Below are 20,357 nucleotides of genomic sequence, written 5' to 3' on the forward strand. Positions count from 1 at the left end.
AGGGCTGCAGAAATGCAGTTAATAGAGCTGTGGGATCACAGCAAGGAAGAAGGTGCTGACGTGTATTTTCCAAGGTTTATGAGCAGCCAACCTTAATGAAGTCCACAGCCTCCTCCTGACTTGCAAAATCAGTCTCCTTTTTTATTTTTCCCACAGCTAAAGCCATTGTTTTACTTCTTCTCACAGCAACACCTCAGAGAAAACAGGGAAAAGAGACCCAGTGGCCAATCCTGACTGGAGGGTGGCACGTGACCTGCTACCAGTCACTGGTAAAATATCCCCAGGTCACAAAAATGATGCAAACAGAGGCATTTTGATTTGTGAGCAGCACAATGAGCCTGTGTCTCAGATCAGGCTCTCTGCATTGTCTCCATTGCCTGAACATGGCAATACATTGGTTTTCCACCTGAGGAATTTTCTTCTCCCACGTGTTCTTTGCTCTCCTGGGTTCTAGCAATGGTGATTTTATGCAGTAAGTTATTGTGGAGGAGATTTTACAGAGCCTGCTGTGAGCCAGAGAGAAGTGGGATAAGAGGATCCACGTAAACCCCTGAAAGAATTTTCTACCAAGGCTGTTGACACAGAAACCAAGAAAGAAAGGAGGATAAATAAGAGAAAGCTGCAACTGCCTGTTCCAATGAGCACTTTGTTTGTCTCTTCTGACCAATGATTAAAGTGCAAACTCTGAGTTTTTTAGGAATGTACAAAAAGCATGCATGCTAGAATAAAACCAGTTTGAAACCTTCTGAAAATGGAGTGTGTTGCTTTGTACTGCCTTAACAATAACAACAAGTTGTTGCAGTGATTAGGAAAAATGTGGGAACAGAGCTGGTGAGGAGCTGGAATTTAAAGCAAGCTGAGGATCCAGTGGGTGCATCCAAAGGAGCCACATCCCACTCCAGGAATGGCTTTGGATGAGTGAACACAGCAAGGAAGGGAGCAGGGGGTGGGGAGGATGAGGCAGCACCAGCAGGGAAAGCTGTGCTGCAGCCCCACTGCAGGCTGGAAATTGAGACATGCTGGACTCCTGGATGCTGAGAATTTAAAATTTTCTGTGCTTAAAGGCACAGACCCCCAAGAGAACACTGCATTTGACCTGAGGCTGTGGAGAAGGCTTCCAAAATTCATTAACAGCACTGGGATTACAGGTGTGTGGTTGGTTAGAAGTGTGTGATATCACAGGGTGGAAAACTTAGAGTTTGGGGTTTTAGAATATTGAAATAAATGTGAAGCAAGATAGAAGTTTTAGGGCAGAGGCAGGCTCTTCTTATTTACCTTCTTCCTTCTTCTTCATGGGTTTGAGTGATGCTTTGTAATTAGAGAAGTCTGCATTGCAGCCTTTGAGGGATCAGTTATTGAGTTAAAAAAGAAAATAATCTAAGTGTCATTTCTTAATTGGATAGTTTAGTCTTAAAAGACCTTATAGCAAGAGACAGTTAGCCATTTTGTGCTCAAAAACCCACCCAGTCAGACTGTGGGGATCACTTGAGCTGTCACTAAAACCAGGGCTTCCAGCCCAAACTTTGAGCTCATTCTCTCTCTCCCATGCATGGAAAATATCCTGTAGCTCTCATCAACGTGAAGATCCCAGCACACATCTTGCACACTCAGAAAGGTTAATCCCTTGAGCTGCTAGAATATGGCTTTAAAAAAAAAAAAAATCTCGCTGGTTGTTTAAAAAAAAAAACAAAAAAAGCAAATTAACATTAAAAAAACAGGTAACAATTGTTAGGAACCAGAATTCCTTCCTGTACCAGAAGCAACAACGCGTTCTCAGCAACTTCCTCAGGAATTCTCACTCCTCTCTGGCCATTTGTTATCAGCTCAGGCAGTGATGATCATTAGTGCTCAGAGCATGAAAAACTCATTACCCAAAATCTACAAAGCAGCACAAACTCCTGCATTTCCTGGCATGCGTCCCCCTGAAATAAAAATGCTTCAGATTGCCAGTGAGCTTAGAAGAACTGCCCAGCAGACCTGGCTGAGAGCTGGAATTTCCATTTGCAGGGGAAGATCTGTAACAATGTAAAAATTATGGAGCTGGACCAAAAAAAGCAGCAAAAGCAGCAGGAAACATCAAGGCAGAACACAAAAATGGGGGAGATGGGGATAACATCAAGGCCAGGGGGTTTAGGGGTGCTGGAGCTTGCACCTTCCATTAATTGCTCTAAATTTACTTGAACCTCTTGATACTTTTGGCCTTCTCATCTCCCACTCCTGAAAGTTGTTTATGCTGTGGGAAAAATTAGAATTATGCTTGTTTTAACATCAAAGCCTGAGTGCCTCCCTGAGAGCATCCAAGATTTTGGACTTTGAGGAATAATGTATTCATCCTTGTTTTGAGTGCCTAAATTTTTATTATTTCCAAGTTATTCCTCTTTGTTGGTGAAGAAAATAGATTTTTTTTAACTGTGCAAATTAAAGGGAAACTTTTGTTTTTCTCTTCCACTTTATTCCAGCAGTAATGTGACTCTACTGGCCTGAGGAGACAGGACTACATGCAAGATAAAATATGAGAGATCATATATTTATATGAAGCCATTAACGTGTTTTTATTCTGTTCTCAACTCTCAACACATGATTTATCTCTTGTCTATCAAAGAAAATTGAACTGATGTGTTCAGATAATTAAATTTCTAGTGCTGGTGCCAGAATTTCTCCCCTTTTTTTATAACAGCCTATTTAAGGCCCATCACTAGGTGAGTACAGTTGTAAGAGTGTTTTTGCCATGTATAATGCTCTGCATTAATTAACATTCAATCTCCCATTTTTCACTGAGCTGTCACTAAAAAGCAGACTTCATTTCATGACTTGATATTTACAGTTTAAAATTTCTTTATGAGTAGGTTATTTAGATTTTCTCACTTTATAGGGGAGATAACCAAGCACTTCAGGAGGTTATTTATGTCATCCTGAGACAGACACCCAAAATAAGTGAAATTAATCACGGGGTTTTTTTCTCTTTTTTTGAGTTTAAAGGCCTAAATGCAAATTCTTACAGAGGAAGTAAATAAATCATGGAATCCTGGAATGGTTTGGGCTGGGAGGGACCTTAAAGCCCCTCCAGTGCCCCCCCTGCCATGGCAGGGACACCTTCCACAACCCAGGGTGCTCCAGCCTGGCCTTGGACACCTCCAGGGTGGGGAGTCCACAACCTCTCTGGGTAATAAAGATCATTAAGATAGATAATTACACTCAAATTGGGAAAAATCTAACTGCTGTCAACTCCTCAACTAATTACTTTTTTTTTAGTGCCATATGCACACAAAAATCCAGACAACTGAAACTTCCATGGAGCTTTCTGCTGTAAAAACCTGCTGATTTTTATGTTAAAAAAAAAAACCAAAAACTGGGGCAAAACAATCCCAGGGAGATCTATCACTGGCTGAAAATTCCATTATCTAAACCAACTCTTGTTTGTCTTCAGCTGCTCATCCAGAACTATGCCAGTTATGTAAATAATTGCTTACCATGCTGGTAACACTCTCTGAATGGTACATATTTCTTGAGGATATCAGCACTGAGTTATTTGTCTTGATATTTTTAATATCCTGAGAGAAGCAAGGTGACATAGGCAGCTAAATGGATTGCTGAAGATTACATAAACCAAATTCAGCTTGTACTTTAAAAAAAAAATTGTGCAAAGGTCCAAACTCCAAAGGTCTAAAACCACTTTCCATTGTATTTAAAAACTGAAAAATTCCCATTTCTTGTAAAAAAAAAGGTACCAATGCAGTGTCTTACACAGTACAAGCTAGAGGAGAAACAGCACTTGAAAATGAAGTTTTGTGAGAAAATCATGGCAGTTCCTCAAAATAGAACTGCACTTCATAAACTGCTCTGACATGCTGGATCAGATCTGTAAAAATATTTAGATAGTTTAAAATGCAAACAGGCAGCAAAAGGAATTGTCATGTTCACTTCAGACACACAGCTCCCCCAAATAAAAACACAGATGATGGACTGGCCTTGTCAGAATCCATCTGGAAGGAACTGGGAGGTGATGAGGGAGAATATATCCTTGCTTAAATGATTAAAGAATATTTATCCCTTTACAGCAAGCAAAGCAGTGCAGACAGCAGCAATTCTGAACCTACAGACCATTACTTGCACAAATAACTTTACTGATCTGAACCTCTCTGTTGTAACCAGCTCAGAAAAATGAGAATAAATGGCAGGTGCCCTGAAATTATCAAATCATCTGTGTTAGAGTACAAAAGTGGAGTCAAGCCAAAGGCTGTAGTGCTACTATAAGCAAAAGAAAGGAAGAAATTACAATAAAACCAAAAAACCTCAATCTGCAAACCCTTGCTGGGATCCCAGCAGGTGAGCAACTGATTGTGGATCTCAGATTTGGACTCAGCTGCTGGTTTTTGCCAAGACAATGCAGAGCTGTAAGAAACAAAAGCTTCCATAAATCAGCCTCGTGCTGCTTTCAAGCTCAGCTGCTCTCCCTGTGTCACTTGTTTATTGCAAACTGGCAGGAGCAGCTTCCCCCTGCTCCTGGGGCTTTTCACAGCAGTTAAAATGGGACTTTACATCCTGGCCCACTGACACTCACAGCACCACAGAAACACCTCCAGTCTGGGTAAAAACTCAGTTAAATGCCACTGTGTATCAAAAGGAAATGCCACTGTGCCTGGGCAAGCCTCAGGGGGTTCCTAAAGAGGTTCTGGTGTCTTCCCATGAGTTAGAGCTCAGAATATTCACGACAGCAATGAACAGATCTGTCATGCATTCCTTACAGCTACCTGAAAATGAGCTGCCTCACCCATTTTATTCTGGGTTTTCCTTTTCATTTCCACTGACAGAGACTGGGAAGGCATCACAGGTTATTTCCCCCCACCTAAGATACCTGAAGCATGTGAAATAAATATCTCTTTAAACAAGTCTTGCTTAAACTGTCAAGAGAAAAAAAAAAACAACTTCAGCCATGATACCTAATGTTCAGATGCAGCATTTGATATCAGATGTGGTGGGCTGACCACTACAATAGATGTATAGATATATATATATAATTATACATTATACACACATTAATATTTTATATTAATTTATATTACCATACATAATTAATATATTATATTAATATGTATAATTATACATCTTAATATATTATATCAATATAAAATTTTATATATGATATAATTATAATTATACACACACAAGTGTGTATATACAACAAAAAAAAAGCCAAGATTAGGTGAGTAAATCTGCACAACTCCCCCATATTTATCAGAGCAAACACCAGGCCAGAGACTGAAGCACACCATGGATTTCTCCTCATTTTCCCAGCTCACTTTGCAGTTTATGACACAAGGCTAGAGAAGCACTCACAGGTTGATGGATCTGGATAAGATGACAGACACAGTCAGGAGGATGCAGCCATAGGGGCCAATTTCAAACTGAAAAAGAAAAGGTGTTATTTTTGGGTTATTTTGTTTCTTTGTCCAGGATTTTGGTGCTATTTTGTTTGTTGTGTATAAAATTTTTTGCCCAATTCTCCAGAAATGCAAATGGAACTGAAGGAATTGCTGTGATTTATGCTAAAGCTGAATTTGTTGCTGTGTTTGTTAAAATGCAAAACATGTCCACAGAGTGGTAAAAAAAGTGTCCAGAGTGTGTGACTAATAGACACAAAGGCTGCCAGCTGAACCATAATTTGTTTAATTAATATATAATTAAACACAGTACCTGGTGAATATTCTGCTGCAGAAATACAATCAGGTCCTCATATCTCGTGGCACTGTGAAGAATTAGCTGGGAAGAAATCAAAGGAAAAAAGGTGGCTTAAAAAACAGCAACTCAGTTTTATAACCTGAAAGCTGAAATGAAGTAGGCAAAACTTTCAAACTGCCTGGAAAGATCTGAACTACCAAAAAGAAATAATCTAGATCTAATCGAGAAAAAATCTAGATCTAGATCTAGGAAAAAAAAAATCTAATGAAATTTACCTCTTAGTGTTGTCATTTGTCATAGATTATACCTCAAAACCTGATATATTCTCAATTTTTCGATGCTGCTTTTTTATGATTCTTAAGTTTCTTGAACAGACATTTTGACTCAATTTTAAGCATTGTCTATGCAATGAAAAACAATCCCCAGGACAGAGGAATTCTTCAGCTTTAGAAGACAGAGGATGGGCAGAAGGCTCAGGGGTCTGTACTTATGTGGTGAGGAATTTACCACACTCAGAGAATACATGAGAGTACTCCTGTTTAACATTAAATCCATTTTAAATTCCTGTTTAACATGAAATCCATGTTAAATTCCTATTTAAGACAAAATGCCCATGCTCAGGGGTCTGTACCTATGTGGTGAGGCATTTACCACACTCAGAGAACACATGAGTATTCCTATTTAACATGAAATCCAGGAGAGCTCACACATCCAGGCCCTCACTTCAATATTCTTTGCCTGTTTTTCCATCTCCAGATTTTTTGAGGCATCCATTCCCCCCTTCAGGAGGCCAAAAACATTTCCTGCAACCACTGAAGCCTGGCTGAAGGCAGCACTGCTTGCAAAGCCATCAGAGAGCCTCAGATGGAAACAAGGCACAACTGGGAAGTGTTCTGCCATTTGAAGCTTCTGGAAGGGGGAAAAAGGCAAAGAATTCTGTGTAAGACAAGAAGAAAATGGAGCCTTTTCATGCTCATTGTCAACTGGAGGGGCCCACCTTGATTTTTACTGTGTGTCATTAAAAGCAGGCAGAGTTTTTAGGTTTGGAAGGTAAAAAGAAAAAAAAAAAAAGGATTTCAGAGAGCCCAACTGCCCACAGCCACTGGGACAACTCAGAGCCAGGCAGGCTATGGGATTTTATTTCCTCTTGGGTTTTGGATCATAACTAATCTGATTTTAAAGTGTTAGGAGAGCAACAGCAATCAGATTCATTGAACTGAAATAGGGAAAGCAAGAAGGAGGATCTGGAGCATGGGAGTCACACAGAGCCTTACAGTTTCCAGGATTCCATCTGCCTTGTATTTCCCTGTGGGAGTGAACTGCTGTCTTCCTGATGGCCTGAAGGGGGATATTCAGACAAAACTCATGTTAAAGGGAAGAAAATGGCATTAAAGAGAAATCAACATGCTATATGAGCTGAATGATGTGCCAAAGATTTGCATTATTATTATTATTATTATTATTATTAAGGACTTTTAAAAAAAAGATTTCTTGCAAATAAGTTTATATTGCAAATCAAACTTCTGTCAGTGAAACAAGCACTTTATCTGTGCTGTGCTCTCTGTCTAACATGAATTACCATTTCTCCACACAGAAAGAGGAGAAATATAAGTTTAAGATGTTAATGACAGTTTTTATTGAAAAATATTTTTAGACTAATGACATTCAAACAAGCAGAAGAACATATGTGAAATATCACAGAGGAAGCAGGTTTGAGATGTAAAAATATGTGAAATATCATTTGAAATGTTTTTGATTTTGCTGCTTCTATTTCAGGTTTGTGAAGGATTTCTGTGTCCCAAAGCCTCTCTGTTATTTTGCAGCTCTTTTAGTTGATCTAATAAAGGAAATTAATTATGTCCACAAAACCTGACTCACTTAAAAATGTCCTTTAGATTCCAGTGCAGCCAAAGCTAGGGGTCTAAAAGTTGGATGTTTTGTGTACAAGCAGCCTCATTGCATTGCATAAACCAAGCAGGCAAATACAGCAAAATGACCTTAATTCCTGCCATAATGGAATATCCTGCAATACAGGAGCAGAATGCTGCATCTGAAAAAAGAACTCTTCATAAGAAGATTTTGGAGGATCCCTACAATAAATCCAATCCAATCCATCAATTAAATAAAGATCCAGGATCTTTCACAGCAACTTCAAAGTGTTGTGAATGCTGCCCCAGTTCTTTCCCAGCTACTGGGGCAGCAGAAATTACATTTTGCTTTGCTCCTTAGGCTACTTTAGGTGGCATAAATGCAGCTTACAAAGCATTTCTGTGGTATTTTCTGGGTCCCCAGGATGAAGAAGGAATTGAGAATCTGACTCCATGTTCTTAGAAGGCTAATTTATTATTTTATGGTATTATATGATACAAAAGAATGCTCTACTAAAACTGTACTAAGGAATAGAGAAAGGACACACACAGAAGGTTACCAAGAATGATAATGAAAACTCCTGACTGCTTCCAGAGTTCTGACACAGCTGGACAGAGATTGGTCGTTAAGTTAAAACAATTCACATGAAACCAATCAAACAATTCACATGTTGGATAAACAATCTCCAACCACATTCCAAAGCAGCAAACACAGCAGAAGCACTCAGATAATTATTGTTTTCCTTCTTCTCTGAGGCTTCTCAGATTCCCAGGAGAAGAAATCCTGGCGAAGGGATTTTTCAGAAGATATGACAGTGCCACATTTCTATTGTAGTTAGGTAGGTTTGGGACAGATAGAGGTACAAGGGCAGTGTACAGTGACTAAAAGGGGTTTTCCTACTCACAGTGCCACCAGGGCTTTCTCGTGGCCCCCCGCACGCCACAGAATGTCAGCAAGAGCCAGGGAAAGGCACTTGGTCCTGTGAGCTTCTGAGGGCTGGAGACAACTGCAGTCCAGGAAATAAAGGAGAGAGACAAGCAGCAAAATGTGAGGAAAAACAGACTCAGGGCAGGTTTGTCCTTAAAAGCATCTTTAGAGAGAATTTTATAAGGATTAATAACAAGGCTCCAGTGAGCTGTCAGCAAATCATTCTTTAGGTGCCTCAGCTCTTCTACAGCTGAGAAGGAGACAACCTGGATGGCCAAAGCTGCTGTGAGCTGGAGAGGCAGCTGGTATTGTCACTGGGGAGACATTCCAGGGGTGAAGGTAGAGCTGAACCCCACCTTTCCCTGGGAATGAGAGACCACGAGAGCACCCGTGGCACACCCCGTGCTGAGACTGCTCAGCACCTGCAGAGGGAGAGGCCACTGATGGCACCATGGGCTTTCTTGGAACCATTCTCTGAGGAGAAACCTCATTCCAGGCATTTAAGAAGGTGCTTTGGACCTTGAAGATAATCAGACCCAATGAAGGGAGCTGTGGGGAGAAAAATTCTCTTTAGATTGCTGCAGAACAAACTGGGCACACTAGGTGGGTTTCTTCTCAAGTCAGAAGGAAAACAGGCATTGGAAGGACATTAAAGAACTAAAGTCAAGTGTTACCAGCTCTGTGCTGCTTTTTGGGGGATCTCTATGAGTTTATATTGCTCCTAATGAGGATTATAAATAATTGCAAACTTGCCATGTCTCTGTGTTCTGTGACACTGTTCCTGTCATACAGGTGAATTTAAGTGATGAAATTCCCAGTCTTCACTTCCAGGAGATCATTACTTAAGGTGGTGTCTGATTTATAAGGAATGATTGAAATAAAACTTAAAGTAAAACTAAAAATAAAACTGGTTTTGTCATTAAAAGCAATGGGTGAAAATCATGAGAAGAGTAAATAAGGCATGATCAACAACAGGAACTGGTTAAGCACAGATCTGTTATCACACCCTGATCTTCTAAAAGAAGGAGTTCCTCTTCCAAAGAACATATTTTTAACTGCTTGGACAAAAAAGCAGGTAAATGCTTCAGGGAACAAAAACATATTGGAAATAATGGACAAGAGAAGCTACTTCATCTTGAAATCTGTAATAAAGCTTTCATTATTCTCCAACAGTATTGGTTTATGTTTTAAACATGATTTTTAGTTTCTAAAGGCATTCATACCTAATTTCTTTCTGAAGTTTTTACTTCTTAATCCTTTTAAACAGATCTACACCATAACGTTTTTAACCCCCACTAAACTTTCTCCAAAGTACTGTCTGCAATAAATGCTGCTTGCATTTTTTTTATTAAATAAGGTGTGCCCCAAATTCAGGACTTAAAGCATTACAGGACCAGGAGGCTGAAAGTCCCAAAGTGGAAAACTGGCAGAAATGAGAATAAACCAAATATCCATGAGGCTGAAGAAGTGGCCAAAAATCCCATGCCCCAGGGAAGAACATAACTGGAGTTTTCTCTAGTGGCTCCAAGAATGGCAGTCTTTGAAATTCAGATTTTATCAGTTTTAGAGTGTTACCAGCATGGGAGATGAGGACTAAACCTGTTCCCACTGTTTGAGTAAAAGATCTAATAATTCAAGAGACTAAACAAGAAGCACCAAACGTCAAAAAAATTAAACAGACTTTCAAGTTCAATGTCTGCCTTGAAAATAATGTTAATTTAGAGAATGCTTCCCTCTCTGAAGGATGTGAGATATGGGAAATAACTGGTGAGAGTTTTCAAGTGCAAAAAAAAAAAATTATAATCACAACTTTCTCTTCTCTCTGCCTGTGTTCTAATACAGACACCCAGAAATTCATGGGAATCACAAGTAATTTCTGTGTCTGAGAGAGGCAGCAGAGGAAGAAGATATGATAATTATTTCTTGAATGTTGAAGGAGCCTGAAATCAAACACTTCCTGTGAAGTGGCTGATAATTTGAAAATCCAGGTTGGAGTTACAAAGGAATATTGATCCTCTCATCTGAAGCTCTGAGGCTCCCCTTTCCTTCTGCCTGCTGAAGGTTTCTGCCCATGGCAAACACAGCATAGGAAAAGTATGTTTATCTCATGAATAAAAACCAAAAATCTTTTAAAACCACGTGGATAATAAGAGGGGGAAAACAGGAAAGGCAAATCCTGCCAAGTAAACAGGATTTGTTGGAGATGGCACGAGTTGGGACACACAGTTTAAAGAACCTGGCCTCCATCCACTCCTTTGGGTGCCACATAATTTTATTTCATGTATGATCTCTGAACCATGCTGCAAGAGGGAAATTATCATCTCTGTTTTCACTAAGGATGACCTGAGACACAAAGGGACCAAGGAACAGATGATCAAAGGCTGTCCTCAAAGCTGAAAGAAATTCTTGGTTTTCACAGCCAGAAATAATTCTTCTGTGGAGATTCCTGGTCGTAAAATCTAAGTATGCGCTGAGTTTCCTGCAAGAAAGTTTCTGAGGTTTTTCTTTTATGTAGACAAGAACCTTGAAAAGTCTGCCCTCATTATAATCTGAATTAGAATCTTAAAGTTTTGCAGGATAACTTCTGTCACTTCCCATCCTGGATGCTGAAAACAAAGAATGATGCTCTGCAGGCACCTGTTTCTTTCCAATATTGATGAAAAACAGCCCAAACAATGAATTTACATTAGGAGTAAGGCAGACAGCACAAAGGAATATCAACACAGACCACAGCATTTCACTACAAAGTTCCAAGCAAAAAAATGGGTATTTAAGGCCAAAATGTAACACAAGAGGAACACTTTTATATTTTAAGGTAATGAAGGATCTCAGCACGAAAGCTTCTCTTCAGACTAAATCAAAGTCAGACTAATGGAGGTCACAAATAAAAGAAGGTGGTGGCAGCATAAACCAGTAAAATAATTTGCCCTGTTAAACATTTTGTTCCTTTAAGCACAGGGAGGCTTTGAGGAATTTGTTTTTTGTAAAGGACTTAAAGTCTTATTGAAAACAAGAGGCAAATACATGAAAACTGGTAACAAAGTAATTTTTGAGGCATTATTTTTCAGAATTGAATTCAGTAACCTATGTTCCTTTAGTAACATGACAGGTACATCATTATTATAGCAGTCCAAGCAATTTCCTTGTCAGCAGCAGCACCTAAGAGAATTCCTTTAAAGCAAGTAGAAAATATACAGAATATAAATTCAAATTCCATTAAGGAGTTTAAACAGCAATGATCAAAAGCAGTTACAAGAAAAAAAAATCATTATAACTTCAATTTTTCAACCCTGTTGAGATTCTCAGTGTAGAGCACTGGATGAACTTCATGGACTTTCAAACCTTGATTACTTTTTTGTTTGAAGTCCAATTTCCATGAGGACCTCGAGGCTAAATAATTTTCATTGGCCTCAATTCAAGCTGTTTGGTTTTTGTAGAGGTTCTTGGGTTAATCACAAGCAATTACACAAAAAAGACACCAACTTGTACATTCCTACAGTTCCACAGGAAGCAAACACAAGTAAATCAGAAGCTGCTTTCTTTCTCTCTCTCTCTGAAACAAAAAGAAGTTCAGGAAGTTCAAACTCAAAAGGCTCCTGAGTGGTTGCAATAAAATTAATGATCATGAAATTATTATTTATAATTAAATTATGATTTATTTTTTTTTACTTCTGTAGGCAAAATTGCTGAAGTTTCAGTGCCTTACCGGGTGTCTTTGTTCCTGTTGGTGTCTGCAAAGATCAGCTGCTGCAGGACACAGGCTTGGACAGCAGCCAGAACCCCACATGGGCCACCCTGGGGGAAAATGGGACACTCCATGAGCAAAAAACCTGCTGGATGCTGGGGAAAACCCCTGGGAGCTCCCACCCAGCCCAAAGCCATCCTTTCAGCCCTCTCTCTCCAGCCAGGACTTTACAGTGCTCTCTGTGGCTCTGGGGTTTTGTACAAGCCAAGGAAAATCAGGGTTTTTAAGTGTTTTTGTGGTTCCTGCCTGTTTTTCCTGAAAAGACCAAGACATCTATAATGTCAAAAGAAATGTGGGGTTTTATTGAAATCTGGGATATATGAACTAACACCTCCTGATCCCTACTGAGCTGCAGTTTAATTTCCAGAGGGAAATCAAATCAGAGTGTTTCCCAAGGACTGAAAACAAGCCTTGCTCTTGTACCTCCCCTGCAACCTCGAGTTCCCACCTGCAACACTACACAAAGATTTCAGGTTTCAGTAAAGCCCTCTGCACCTCAGACTCTCCCTCTCTCTTGGGAAGAGAAAGAAAACCAAAAAAGTCTGATTCTTTTAAACTATCAGTCTCAGAGGAAATAAATCACAATACCAAGAAATGCCATGTTAACTTGGAATTTCATGGATTCATAGCTGGCTTTGGGCTACATGCAGGACACAAGGCTGACATCACAGACACCACAATGCCACCCATCAAACTCCTCTCACACCCTGCAGAAGGGGAAGGGCAGCCAGCCCTGCTGTTTTCACACAGTGGGATTAAAAGACCAGTTTAATTTTCTGATTGTCCTAAATGCAGCACCAAGAGAAGGGGACCTGCAGGTAAATGCAGGATGGAAATGAGAATTCTTTAGATATTGACACCTTCCCATTTCTCATTTGTGTTATACATACTTTGCCTCTCTACATTTATTTAAGTAACTGATGAGTGAATAATCTGAAATACATCAAGGAAAAAAGCAAGGTTTCTGTCAGTCCATCAGGGAGAACCTCCCAGTCAAAAAAGAAATTACAGGATTCATTCTAGATATCTTCTTATAGCACCACAAATGCTTAACATAGGAAATAAATGAACAGTTGTTCAGCTGAATTGAATTTTGGATGTGAGGAGGAAATATATTAACTTACTGAAACAGGCACAAACTAAGCAAATCACCATTCCTGTTCTGGAATTCATGGAGGGGAATTTAATGGGTAGTGAGTGGCTGGAAGTGATGAGATATCCTTTCTGCAGGCTGCAAACACCAAAGTAGCATTTACTGTGAGCCAGTGACCACCACAGCCATGGCTCCTTTTGGAGTTTAAATAGAGATTTAATATCTCCTTTTTCCGCTAGGCTCTGTGAGATAAGCAGCTTTCTTCTGAGATCACTGCCTAATGAAATATTTAACTAGATGAGGTTAGTTAATTAAACATCTTAATGACATGTTTATTAGCCATTGTCTTTGCCTCAAAGCCTCTCTTCCTCTCATTTCTGTATAATGGTTTATTGTATTTGTGTTCCAACCAGATGAAGGCAGGAATGATGAATCTGACCCCATGTTCTCAGAAGGCTAATTTATTTTATAATTCTATATTGTATTAAAGAATGCTATACTAAACTATACTAAAGAATACAGAAAGGACACTTACAGAAGGCTAAAAAGCTAATAATGAAAACTCCTGACTCTTTCCAGAGCCCTGACACAGCTTGGCCCTGATTGGCCACAGAGTGAAAACAACTCACAGCAGAGTCCAATGGAACAATCACCTGTGGGTAAACAATCTCCAAACACATTCCACAGGAGCAAAACATAGGAGAGGCAAACGAGATCAGAATTGTTTTCCTTTTCTCTGAGGCTTCTCAGCTTCCCAGGAGCAAAATCCTGGGTGAAGGGATTTTATCAGAGAATGAGAATGTGACAATGGCCTACTTCTCTCAGGCCAGATAAAGATTTTCTCCATCAGCACAGAGGCTTTAATGAGTGTTTTGCAAAGAGGAGCCCACAAGTATTTACTGAATTCCTCAGATCCCTGCTCCTGTGTGGACACCCAGGAGCAGGTGCACAGCCCCAGGGCTGGCACTAAGGCATCCCAAAGCTGGGGAGGATCCGTTCTTCCAAGGGATCTGGTGGATTTTTGTGGAGGAGGTTTTGCAGCAGCTTCTGTGAGCCAGAGAGAAGTTTGATGGGAGGATCCATGTTTAGCCCTGAAAGAGTTTCCTGCAAGGCTGTTGACATGGAAACCAGGACAGAGAGGAGGATAAATAAGAGAAACCTTCAATGAGCACTTTGTCTCTTCAGACCAAAGAGTAAAGTGCTAACTTAAGAGTTTTTTAAGAATGTATAAGGAGCATGCATGCAATAATAAAAAGGGTTTGAAGCCTTCTGAAAATGGAGGGTTGTTTTGTATTGTCTCCATCTCAACCATGACCCTCTCAACTAGGACAGATTTTGGGGGCAGCTCCACAACCCTGTGGCATGAGGGTGGTCCCTGGGCTGAGCCTGTGAAACCAAGGTGAGCCAGACAGAGCAGAGAGGGGTGAAGCCCTGTCTGGGAGCCAGGTGCTCAGGCAGGGCTGAAAGGGAGAGCTCAGAGGAGTCACTGGATGCCCTGGATCAGAGAGCACCAAAAATCTCTCTGTGGATGGGCCACATGCTGTCCAGGCTGGCCAAAGTCATGGCATGGTGGTTTTACCAGCTGTGGTCACCACAGGAACCTGCTGGACATCCCAAATGTGTCCTCGTAATGAACATCTCAGATGTGTCCACCTGCTGGACATCCCAGATGTGTCCACGTGCTGGACATCCCAGATGTGTCCACCTGCTGGACATTCCAGATGTGTCCACCTGCTGGATGTTGCCTCAGGGCTGGCACAAAAGCATCAAGCAGTTGGGGAGGATCCATTTTTCCAAGGGTTCTGGTGGATTTTGGGGGCAGCTCCACAACCCTGTGGCATGAGGGTGGTCCCTGGGCTGAGCCTGTGAAACCAAGGTGAGCCAGACAGAGCAGAGAGGGGTGAAGCACTGTCTGAGAGCCAGGTGCTCAGGCAGGGCTGAAAGGGAGAGCTCAGAGGAGCCACTGGATCAGAGAGCACCAAAAATCTCTCTGGATTGGTGCAGTGGTTTTGGTTTGCCAATTTGAGATTTCCTGGCCAATGCACCAATGAGTGTGGCAGGTTCAGTGCTGGCCAAGCCCCAGGGCACTCACTAGAATGTGCTAGAATGTACTTATTTCCTGCTGTGAGGTAGGATTAGGTGAAAGGCAAGTCAGGCTCAAAACTTTGAGAGGGTATAAAGAAAAATTTATGAACAGTAACTAAAAGAAAGAGTAATAGGAATCAGAACAAAACTTTCAGGACGCTTCTCCTCCACCTACAACTTCTTCTTTCTTACTGACAATGTAAAGAGACAAAACTGAAAATTTTCAGTCAGTTTACCACCTCCAGAACAGTCTTTCTTTAGCTCACTTAGGAGAGAAGTCTTTCTTGCTAATGTTCTGGGATGCAAAACAAGCACAACTGGGCACGTGCTGGCCAGGCTGGCCCAAGTCATGGCTGGGTGGTTTTACCAGCTGTGGTCACCACGGGGACCTGCTGGACATTCCAGATGTGACTCCCTGCTGGACATTGCAGATGTGACCCCCTGCTGGACATTCCAGATGTGTTCCCCTGCTGGACATTCCAGATGTGACTCCCTGCTGGACATCCCAGATGTGACCCCTGCTGGACATTCCAGATGTGACTCCCTGCTGGACATTCCAGATGTGACACCCTGCTGGACATCCCAGATGTGACCCCCTGCTGGATATCCCAGATGTGACCCCCTGCTGGACATTCCAGATGTGTCCCCCTGCTGGACATTCCAGATGTATCCCCCCGCTGGACATTCCAGATGTGTCCACTTGCTGGATGTTGCCAGGGAATTGATGAAAACCTCATTGCAGGGAAGAGTTGGGATCTGGTGGCTGCAGGAGAGGTGAGCCCACCAGCAGTGCCAGTGTCCCAGTGCCACTGCCCACCAGCAGTGCCAGTGTCCCAGGGTGCCTGCAAGGTGTTCATTCCTTTTGTTTTAGGAATTAACTCATCACCTGACCCCAGCATCTTCAGGAAGTAAAAATCTCCATGTGATTTTCCAGGCAACTCTTGCTACATCTCATTTTGAGTCAGATCAAGCTGCATCTTTAATTTGTTTGGCCCCACATATCATTTTTCTCTTGAATTCCCCTTTGATTTGTGCTCTTTGATTCTTTTACCACCACTAGCTTTCAGCTGCAGTGGTTCCTCCTCCTCCTCCCTGTGAATAATTCCCCATCACACACACACACACACACACACACACAAACAATTGCACACCTTCTGCAGCTTTTTTCACATTTTCATCCATCCATCTCAAGTCTCCCATCATGACTTGACAAGGTGTCAACATCCACTGGTGACCAGAATTTAAAGGAGGAGAAAAGTCTTTAGAAAACTAATTTTTTTCACTGCTGAAACACACAGCCTTTGTAATGTCAGTGTAAAAAGCAAAGATCAGTGTTAGGAAGGAATTTACAGTACCTTTTTCTGCACAATGCCATATTTTAGCTGTGGGATATTGTTAAATGTAAAACTCTGGATTTTCCATTCTTCACTGAAGCAACAAAGACTGGAGCCAAACAGAAGATTTTTTAATTCCTATAAAAGAAAGGGGAAAAAAATCTTATTTTGAAAACAAATCAAAAACACTATAATTTGTAGAAAAGAAAGGAGGAGTATAGAAGGGTAATGACTAACTGTACAACCATCCTCTTCTGTTTAATCCATACTGTAAATAGCAACACCCCAATGAAAAGGAGCAATATTTTCCTTTTCCTGCCATATTCCTTCCACTCATAATGCTGGGAGCTGCTCAGCACTGGAAAATATTTATGTCTAATGTCTGGGGCACAGTTTCCCATGGAAGCATCCAAGGGCACTGCCTGAAATTTAACAGCTGGAAGAGCAACCAATGATGACATGAGGGAGAAAAGGAACCTCTATAAGATAGATGTTAGATAAATGGTTGATTTCTGTATTTCAGGTAGCAACAAATCCAGACCAGGGCCAGCAACAGCCACACTGAATAAATGGCATTCATGCTAGAGCAGAGCTCAGGAAATTTAAAACAAAACAAAACAAAACAAAACAAAAACAAAAACAAAAAAAAAAAAAACCCAAAAAAAAAAAACCACACTCAGGGCTGGTAGAGTTCCTCCAAGCTCACTGATCTAGCAATTAAATTGGAATACACCCTCATTATTTGGTCTGGGATTTTTTTTTTCTCCTCTGTCTGAATGGGAAGGAAAAGTATTTAATAATTTCATCTCTGCTCAAAAAAGGGGAGATAAGAAAGGCAGAAACAGTGAGGGGGGAATAATAAACCACTGTCAGCTGAAAGGACTGGAGAATAACCACATGAGTAACTGACTAGGAGCATTAAGGAAATATTGCAAGCTTAGGTAATAAAGCTGTTATCTGTGCTTCAAGGGGGCTGATGCATGAGGGCATTTTTCTGAATTCAGGCATCCCTAATGTAATGTAATGTAATGTACTCTGAGTAATGTAGTCTGTCACCTGGACAAAGTATAGATTCAGGAATACAGCACATGTTCAAAAATACAACTCAGAGCAACCCACTGCAGCTTTGGCTAAGGAAACTCAAACAACAACCTCAGAGATCTGTTCATATTTACCATAATGACTCTTACTTTTGCAAGAGAAATATCAATTGCCTTTGATACTATTTGAAGCACATAGAGTGTTGAAAGATCTGGGGTCTTATTGACTTCTCCAGTTGTCTCTTCATCTTCAACATCAACTGAAAGAAAAAAAAAATAAATCAAGTGTTGGATGGAAAGAATTGTTTTCCCCAGCACACTCAGATGCTCATCAGCATGAAAATTACCATTTATTGTCTTTATAAAAAGAAAAATAGTTTTAGCCAGAAAGGGCAGATAAAAACACACGAGCCAGCCTTTGTCTGACCATTTCTTAATGATTTGTCTGTTTAGAAGTTTATAGCAAATGCAATTGCTCTAAATCAACTAAGAGTTGCAAAAGAAGCCACTCCTATGTATTTATTTGGCCACAGCTGCTCTGAACAATACAAAAGATGGCAAAAGCCAAACTGAAACTTGACAAAACTTACCCAATTCTAGGGCTTCTTTTGTCTGGTCTTCTTTACAGCCAGTAGATGTTGGAGACTTCCTACAGGAAAATTAATCAAGAAATTAATGACAAAATGGTAATTTTAAAAATTTTAAATGAGAAAAGGTGTTAGAATAAACAATAAGAAATAGGGAGCATTCCCACACAAGGATATAACTTTATATATATATATATATATATATATATATATATATATATATTTATATTTATATTTATATTTATATATTTATATATATATATGTAAAATAAATATATGGTCTAAGAAATAAATGGTCTTAGAGAAAAGCCTTTTTCAGTGGAAGAAAGCTGCACTCCAGGAGTTTATCAGGAAAAGCAGCCAGCACAGAGCATTACCCTGTGTTTGATTTGGGATTTCAGTCCTGTTCCAGCATCAATCTCATTTAGTTTGTGTGATATGACAAATCAGGACATAAAATAAAACTTAAATCCCTGACAGGGATCAGGGTAAAATTCAAATTAGACTTTAAACTACTTGAAATATCCAAATAATAAAAGTGGGAATAGGTCTTAGACTGGTTCCTTCACCAGGGTATATTTTTAATCCATTAAGAGGGATCAGTTGTTCAACTCCTCTTATGATTTAATTGCATATTACACAATTAATAGCTTAAAATTCTTATAAATAACTGCTAAAAGGATTAGGCACTTAAACTTGGCTGTGAAGTCAGAGCTGAAATAAAACATTTGATTTTTGGAGACCAAATGGGTTTGATTCTTCCTGTTGAAATCACACCAAAACGAATTCAGAATCAAGGAAAACTTTCAAATAACCTTTTTTAAAAATGGCAAAAAACTGATTTTTTTTTTCCTTTTTTTTTTTCCCAAGAATGCAATACTGTATCATTGGCTTTTGCTTTGGAAAAAAAGGAATTGCACTGACAATCCTTTCAAAAATAGAATGGAATAGTTTCCTCAGCAACATTTTTTGTAGGCACGATGTTACAGCAACAACTGCTGTCATGTCATACTTTCCATGAGCTTAATTTCCTTTTCAGAGAATGAAATAATAAAACCATAACACAGACAGATCACACTCAGGATTTGCCCAGCTTAAAGGCATTTTGGCAGCTTTCTCACAGATAGTATTTGATACTATAAGAACAGAAACACTTCTCTTTTTTAGCTATAAATAAGTTAAAGGATGGAGGCAATGAAATGTGGGTGGCCCTGATTCAGGCCAGACAGAATGGAAATGAATCACCCACATTCTAGGAATTTCAGGTAAAAATAAATGGGAGGCCCAGCAGGTCAGTAAAAATAAAGAGGACTGAGAGCAAATTTGTGTAGTGGCATAAGCAGCCCTGAGCTCCCACTGAGGATTTCTGTATTTTTATGTGACCCAGAATTGAATTGAGTTGATTGTGGAGTATTTTACAACACAGTCAGATCTTCCCTTGGTGTTCCCTGACATGAATTTCAGCTGAGATTCCCTTCCCAGAGCTGCTTGCTACTATTTTCCTCTCTCCTGGTCAAGGAAAGGGTCTTAATGACAATAAATTCACCAATAAAATACTTTTCAGCCAAGTCATGTCACTCAGGCATAACCAAAAGCCACATTTTTGTTTTGCCTGAGACTGTACACCATTCTCTCTTCTTTCCTAGTGCTTCTTCCCAGTCAATCCATTTCTATCTAATTTTGCAAGAGTTTTTTAACATCTTCCAAGATCAGGTTGGACAGGGCTTGGATCAAGCTGGTCTAGTGGGAGGTGTCCCTGCTCATGGCAGGGTGATCTTTAAGGTCCTTTCCACCAAAACCATTCTGTGATTGTGTGATTCTGTGATTTTGTGATTCTGTGATCCTGACACGAAATGCAGCACCACAGTTTCCATTTCTAAATGAAAATACAGCCCCCCACGGTACAATTCACATGTAGCTCTCCTGGCACCAGTTTTTGTATTGTTAATTCTGTCTGGAAAGTCTAAAAGATGTTGGTTCTACACCCATTCCAGGAAG

At 40.2% G+C, this 20,357-nt stretch overlaps 1 protein-coding gene across 1 annotated transcript in view; it reads right to left on the reverse strand.

The window, feature by feature from the left end:
- MINDY4 (MINDY lysine 48 deubiquitinase 4) overlaps window positions 1-20,357 on the reverse strand; it is a 76,333-nt gene that overhangs the window by 36,126 nt on the left and 19,850 nt on the right. The window contains exons 6-13 of the mRNA XM_059838707.1: window positions 18,363-18,421; window positions 17,923-18,032; window positions 16,754-16,870; window positions 12,182-12,270; window positions 8,453-8,554; window positions 6,954-7,017; window positions 5,695-5,760; window positions 5,338-5,405 (exon numbers count right to left, since the gene is read on the reverse strand). Coding sequence (XP_059694690.1) covers window positions 5,338-5,405; window positions 5,695-5,760; window positions 6,954-7,017; window positions 8,453-8,554; window positions 12,182-12,270; window positions 16,754-16,870; window positions 17,923-18,032; window positions 18,363-18,421 — 675 coding nt within the window. The remainder of the gene's footprint in view (window positions 1-5,337; window positions 5,406-5,694; window positions 5,761-6,953; window positions 7,018-8,452; window positions 8,555-12,181; window positions 12,271-16,753; window positions 16,871-17,922; window positions 18,033-18,362; window positions 18,422-20,357) is intronic.

The sequence above is a fragment of the Haemorhous mexicanus genome, chromosome 1 (assembly GCF_027477595.1).
Source record: "Haemorhous mexicanus isolate bHaeMex1 chromosome 1, bHaeMex1.pri, whole genome shotgun sequence".
Taxonomy (NCBI): domain Eukaryota; kingdom Metazoa; phylum Chordata; class Aves; order Passeriformes; family Fringillidae; genus Haemorhous; species Haemorhous mexicanus.